Genomic DNA, 7,529 nt, shown 5'->3' on the forward strand with positions numbered 1-7,529 from the left:
GGGTGGCAGCGGGGGCAGTGTCTTGAGTGTACAGGGTTTGATGAGGGCCCAGGTAGGGCCGGGCCTGTTGAGAACTCAGTTTTCCCCGGCTGTCGGGCGCGGCTGCACTAATAACTTTGGGGCAGGCACGTCTAGAGTTTAAATGGACAGGCATCAGTCAAAAGGGAGACATTGGGCCTGGGCTGTGGCTCAGCGGTCCAGGCACCTTGGCTGGTAATCCAGTCTGGCAGTGTGCCACGGGTTCGACTCCCGATCCCGACGGCCTTTACTGCATGTCAACCCCCCATCTCTCTCCCCATTTCCTGTCAGCCTACTGTCTGTCCCTCCATAAAAAATAAAGGCGAAAGCCACAAAAAAAAAACATAAAAAAAAAAGGGAGACATTGAAGAGGAAGGATGGATGGGAAAGGATCAACATATTGAATGTCATAACGGGTCAGCTCCATATATGGTAATCTAAGGACCTTACATATAGCTAAGGTATAAGGTCACAATCTAAGGTCATGTCTGGGGGTGACAGACTAACTAACGGGAATTGGGTTAGGGTTAGCTTCTTCCAAAAAGTTCTCTTTCAAGGTCCTGTTAGCAGTATACCCCCTATGTATGTCGCTCAAACTGGCAACCTCAGGAAAAAAGTGTCGTACAGGAATGAGACACATATCCACGTGTTCGTCTGTGTGAGCTCTACAACATATCCGAAGATGGGCCTCTGACGTCACTTCCCCTTGGTTTTATAGCCCCTAGAAGGCTAAACATCAACTTTGTGTAGGAATGTCGTACAGAAATGAGACTCATGTCAGATTGTTCGTCCTGACAAGCTATATAACATACTAAAAGATGGGCCCCTAATGACCAAGGGTTTTTGACTTAGAGGCTTTATAGAGGTTAGAAAAAGAACAAAACATTTCTTTTCAACGGGACCAATTCCATTCAATCCAGGGTGAAAAGGTGAATCAGACTAAGTGGGTTTTGAAAAAAAAAAATTGTGTTTGTGGGGTCCAAAAAACGTGTCTAAAAAAAGATGTAAAATATTTAGAAGTGTCGTAGAGACTTGAAACCAATTCCATTGGATTCCCCGTGCTTCAGACATGGATAAAGACCCTTTGTTTTAGAAAAATTGGTTATTCCCTGTCAATCATAGCCTTAGAGGGCCTCGACGCCGTACAAGGGTCACGTGCGTGACCTTTGATAGTTAGAAGTGTCGTAGAGACTCAGGACCAAGTTCATTGGATTCAGCTGGATGAGAAGAAGAAGAAAATGTCCTGCTCAAAACAAACGGACACATTTTGGATTTGTAATTGATTGTAACGCGTTGGAGGCCACTAAAAATCCAATTTTTTAAGGATTCCTCTACAGGTACCTCTATAGACTAACTTTTTGACGCTGATTCCGAATATTGCAATGTCGAGACTCTCCGACCCCAGGAAAGTGGTCAAAAAGTGATGCAAAGTTTGTAAAACGGTCACAAATGTACCCAAAAACAACACATTTCCATTTTTTTTAAAAACTCAATGGGTATGTATCCCCACTTACTTTTTTGCCCCGATTCCAACGGTGGTGGTCTCATCTCTCTATGATGTCAGGAAATGGGTGTAAACGCCTCCTATTGGTCCCTTGCCCTCGAAACACGTCTGGAAAAAAGTGAGACCATTTTCGGACTCAGCACGACGAGCTGAACACGCTGATATGTGTTTCCCAGCACACGGACTTACGGTTCTCTTAATTGGCTAACCCTAGGGTTAATTAAATTAAATTCCATCTAACCCTAGAACCTAACAGTATGGGCATTCTATAATGAAAATACCCTTATCACCGGTCACAATAGCTGATAATGACATACTGAAATCGTGAGTATGTGGAAAATGTCCATACTGGGCCCATTGTATGGTCCTAATATCATTATCAACGGATACAATACATGATAACAACATACTGACTCGGCTGGTGACATTGTTCAAACAACAGTATGGGCATTCTATAATGAAAATACCCTTATCACCCGTCACAATAGCTGATAATGACATACTGAAACCGTGAGTATGTGGAAAATGTCCATACTGGGCCCATTGTATGGTCCTAATATCATTATCAACGGATACAATACATGATAACAACATACTGACTCGGCTGGTGACATTGTTCAAACAACAGTATGGGCATTCTATAATGAAAATACCCTTATCACCAGTCACAATAGCTGATAATGACATACTGAAACCGTGAGTATGTGGAAAATGTCCATACTGGGCCCATTGTATGGTCCTAATATCATTATCAACGGATACAATACATGATAACAACATACTGACTCGGCTGGTGACATTGTTCAAACAACAGTATGGGCATTCTATAATGAAAATACCCTTATCACCCGTCACAATAGCTGATAATGACATACTGAAACCGTGAGTATGTGGAAAATGTCCATACTGGGCCCATTGTATGGTCCTAATATCATTATCAACGGATACAATACATGATAACAACATACTGACTCGGCTGGTGACATTGTTCAAACAACAGTATGGGCATTCTATAATGAAAATACCCTTATCACCCGTCACAATAGCTGATAATGACATACTGAAACCGTGACTATGTGGAAAATGTCCATACTGGGCCCATTGTATGGTCCTAATAACGGTTGATAACGCCTATTATATGCACTGATAACAGTCGAATGGGGTGCACCTAGGTAGGGGTGGGTGGTGTCATTGAAGAAAGGGTTGAGTGGAGAATAGCAGACCGTCTGCTTTGTTTGTAAGCTGCAGGCCAAAAATACATGCATGCATGCAGATTTATGCATCATGTTTCTTTAATCAGCATAACAAAGCACGATACCAGGCCTTTGTGTTGTGCACAGATACACTTTGATCCTGTCCATATGGAAGTATTTAAATGCATTTTTCTGCATTCAGCATACCTTTGGTCATTATTATAGTCATATACGGTGTAGGCCATGTTATTTTAGTCTAACTTAACGAGTCAGCAAACAGGCTGTGCACAGATGGTGGGTAGAGGTGTGCAGACTTTGTTTGTTTAGGGCACTAATGACGACATGTCACCTCATCTACACAGGCAAGGAGCGAGCGTTCTGACGCCCCGACGGCGATATCGTGCGAAAAACTGTCCTGACATGGAGTGTCGGTCATTGCGTTGCGATGTAGCCATAACCAAACAAATAACAAATAAATAGTAGCGTGTAGATCTCAACCAATAAAAGTGTTTGGGGCCACGAAACCCTGCTCAAATAGGGACTATGTGAGCGAATATAGGAGGGGTGGACGACGGCGCGTTGTCGCTCGCGGTGTGTCAGGACAGTCGCAATGAAAAACATTGTATTCTAATGAGCCAAAAACGTTGAGAACCCCTGGTGTAGGTGAGGAGTGTGATGTCATGAGGCCCATATATATACAGTTGGTACAATTCACACAAGTGTTTTATGTAGACCTGTCTGACACTTTGTCTGAGTGTGATCGTTCATTCTTTTCTCATGGAGCTGGGTTTTCTTTCAAATATGTTTGAAAACCTTAATGACACAAGTCATTTATAGGTTAAAAACATAATATTGCACCCAATTGTTGATGCTACACAGGAGGACTATTTAGCCTACTGTTAGACAATGCAGTCACAAATTCTGACTGCTTAAATTATATTCTTGCCCACTGTTAAGAGATTTTGCTTTTCTTTTCCCCACAGACATACTCTGGACTTTTCTGTGTGGTCATAAATCCATACAAAAACCTGCCCATCTATTCGGAGAACATTATTGAGATGTACAGAGGGAAGAAGAGGCATGAAATGCCACCCCACATCTACGCCATCTCAGAGTCTGCGTACAGATGCATGTTACAAGGTAGGTCTGCGTCGGTGCCATCTCAGTCTGCATACAGATGCATGTTACAAGGTATGTCTGTCTGTATGCATACAGATTAGGGATACTTACTGCCCTTTATGCCGGCTGGTATATAGGGCAGCAATAAAGGATCTCCACTTCAGTCTGTTCTGGGCCAGCATCTTTATAGATCCCCAGGTATGATGCAGGGTCTTCAACTCTCCCTCCACTGTCCTACGCCAGGTGTTCTTGGGTCGGCCTCTTGTTACGGAAACAGATTAGGGATGTTAATCGTTAATCGATTAATCGCTGTTAACAAATTAACCCATTAACACCATGGAGGCCCGGGGCGGAGTTCTCCGTCAAGTTCAAGGTCATGGTCAAGTGCCCAAGCCGGAGATTGAAAAATAGGACGGAGATTAATGATAACAAAACCGTTCGCATCGCTCTAGAGCCTAGGAGCGCATGTTGCCCGAACCGATGACGTGTCAAAAAGTGACACGTCATCGAAAATGTTCCCTGCCTGTTTAGCTGACGAAAACGAAAATCTTAAAACGATCATAACTCCCGATCTAAATCATACCGTCTAATTCTGAAAAAAGATCCTGTGTTTGACGGCCTTCCGCGGTCCAGTCGCTAGTCACGATAGATTTATTCTTGTCTCCCGTTGTTGTCGATCGACTCTAGAGTGGTGTGGCTATTGTTAGCTGCTACACAGACATGCACAGCAACTTCCGGTGCGCCGGTAAAAGTGGTCCGTGCGCTATAAATTATGGGCACATGGATGAAATGGATTGAATAGTTCCGGGCTACTAAGGTGTTAAACGTAACGGTTAATAATGAATTGAAAATTCTGCGGTTCTATCATTGGGTGGTTTTCTGTGCTGTCTGCACGTGCATGCGGCCAAGGAACGCACATTTGGGCCAGTAAAAAAGAGTCATCCCCTCCCACCTTGGTAGCCATAGCAACGTCTCTGCTTTTGCATGTGATGTGACAGACAAGACAGTGCACTTTTCATTTCATTTTATTCCTCATACAAAGATGCCATTGCCTGGCCCTGTATCGCAAATGGTCAAATACATATTTGATTAAGGAATATAATATGCCTTTTGTATTCTTTCTGTATATCCGCAAAGTGTACAGTTTTATGTTAGACATTGAGGGAAATTAAGATTCTCAGATAAAATAAAATAAAACTGCGCTTATCAACTAACCGGTTAATCGATCGATAAGGTTATCAAAACTTGTCAATTATCAATTAATGACTTAATCGATAATTCCCTGCGTTGGTGCTGTGTTTCTCCAACTGTTGATCAGCCAGGTCTAATTCCATCCTCCTACTTAAGTTTAAATGAATCATGCTTTTGTGAAAGTTATTCTTAATTTATAGTACCGGTATACTCCATACTACAAGTTCACAACACATCACTACGTGTTGTGAGCTGGCATATGACTGAATATAAACAAGCCTTTTCTGTGTTGGTGTGATTGTCACTCTCACTGACTTCTGATAATATGATGATTTTCTTTCTACATTGCTAAACTGTTAAAAATGTAGAAAACATGCCAAAGAAAACTTGCTGGCTTTGATTAGGTCACTTGTTGTATAGTGCGAGGGATGCTGGTTTCATAGCTACTCAGTAGTAAATACATTTGGGATTTAAGGGCCATCCACACCAACACATAACTGTTCTAACTCAAGTGGATGTCAGAGTACACTATAGTAACTATAGTTATACTATAACTACAGTATACTGTAACTGTAGTTATTGTTACAGTCCACACACACACACACACACACACACCATAAGCTTGGTGTGGACTGCCATTAAAGCTACCTGCCCACAGGTGGTTGCCTGATGGTTCAGCATTTTTATTTCCTAATGCACATCCCTAAATTATCCATTTCTATTTCATGTCTTTCATGTCTTTAACATGTCAAGTGAGTTATTGACTGAGGAAAAATGGAAAATTTCTCTTTAGGGAGTCGGATAGATAAGTCTGCTTCTATGGTAGAGTAAGGGGATTTTAGGTGTCTCGTTTTATATACAGCCAATCGGATATGTCACGTGTCACCATTCCTCGTAATGTTGTTTAACAGCTACCCTATGATTTGGAGGATTAGCTCTGCTGGTCCTGTCCAAACTACTTCAATGGAGCAGTAATTGTCTCCACCAGGCCGAAGGCATGGGGAGAGAGTATGTTTTGCACTCCGTCCGTCCGTGTGTGTGTGTGTGTCCGTCCGTCCGTCCGTCCTTCCGTCCGTCTGTGGACAGCTAATCTCCGGCACCGTTAACCTGGTCGATGCCAAACTTTGCACACACACTCCCTGGATGCCAACGATGAACCTCTGCCCCACATTTTCCAGAACGGCCTGTTATAGCGCCACCATGAGGCCACAACCTGACCTGCCCTGGTGGAGACCTGTGCCCCGAGGGGCACTTTTTCTAGTTTCACTTGAGCTTAATTGAATTCAGTAGCACAACCTGTAGTTTGTTGCACATTAGAACTGTGGTGGTCATAAGCCGGAAGAATCCTTTTTAAAGAGGGCTTATTTGGTAAATGATGCACTTTGTCTGAAACCTTATGGTGCCAAAAGGCAAATGTAAATCTCTTCAAAGCGGCTGTATTTGATATGTTTAAATTATTTTTCCAGGTCAAGATGGCTGCCACTTGCCAGGGATACGTAAAATAGGCTAGAGGCGAAGATAACTTTATGATATGCACATTTTCGCTATAAGGAAGAATACGTTTCAAATATTTCCAGCGTTACATTTGCAGGATCTTCATGACAACACAACTCAATATTATAGAGAAGAATAGGCTAATAGTTGGTGGTTTCTCTCAGACACGGTTCAGAGTGTGGCATTATCAAAACAACTAATTTTTACATCATTTTTATATCCTCTTCAAAGGCCAAGTAAAAAAATGTACATCCTCTCCAAAGGCCAAGTAAAAACCAGCATTAAAGGCGAATATCACTCAGTCATTTTCAACATTGAAAAATGTCATTAATATACCTTAGAGTTGTTGAGTGGAAATAATAAAAAGAAGTCCCAGCCTTCTGTTTAGCCTAGAACTGGACGAAGTAGGGGGGGGGGGCTTTTATTATTTCCACACGACAACTCTAAGGCACATTAAAGGGCCACTTCACCCCTTTTGGGAGACAAGAAACACTTTCCTGGGGTTTTTATGTGTGTAATATGTGTTTTTAGATATTTTAGTATTTCAAGTTCCAGTGATGTCAGGGACACTGGTCTCGCGTCCTTCCTGGACTACATGTTGTCTCAGTAAGACAGCCCTCTCCACAAGGTGGGGTGGGTGCAGCAAAGCATTATGGTCATTGTCTCAGCAGTGAGACTAGTGTCCATGACATCACAGACACTTTGAAATACTAAAATATCTAAAAACACAAATTACCCACACAAAAACCCCAGGAAAGTGTTTATTGTTTCCCAAACATCATTAAAATAAGATCTTGTTGCAAAAGGGTTGAAGTGGCCCTTTAATGACATAGTTCAATGTTGAAAAGTGGTGAGTGGTATTGGAAACGTGCTTAGTCTTGAATGCTTTGTAGGGGTGAAAGATGGTCTTTGGAAAAGCTTTTTATCATATTGACATTGCTGCAAAAATATAAAACATTAATATAAAACACCATTATTCAAAAAAACACCACATTCATTGATACAATGAT

At 42.0% G+C, this 7,529-nt stretch overlaps 1 protein-coding gene across 2 annotated transcripts in view; it reads left to right on the top strand.

Annotated features, from left to right (window-relative positions):
• LOC306921025 (myosin-10) overlaps window positions 1–7,529 on the top strand; it is a 104,123-nt gene that overhangs the window by 15,980 nt on the left and 80,614 nt on the right. For both annotated transcript variants that reach the window (XM_079498077.1, XM_079498078.1), the window contains exon 3: window positions 3,699–3,855. In XM_079498077.1, the coding sequence (XP_079354203.1) occupies window positions 3,699–3,855 (157 nt within the window). The remainder of the gene's footprint in view (window positions 1–3,698; window positions 3,856–7,529) is intronic.

This window comes from Electrona antarctica (assembly GCF_951216825.1).
Source record: "Electrona antarctica genome assembly, chromosome: 4".
Classification (NCBI taxonomy): Eukaryota; Metazoa; Chordata; class Actinopteri; order Myctophiformes; family Myctophidae; genus Electrona; species Electrona antarctica.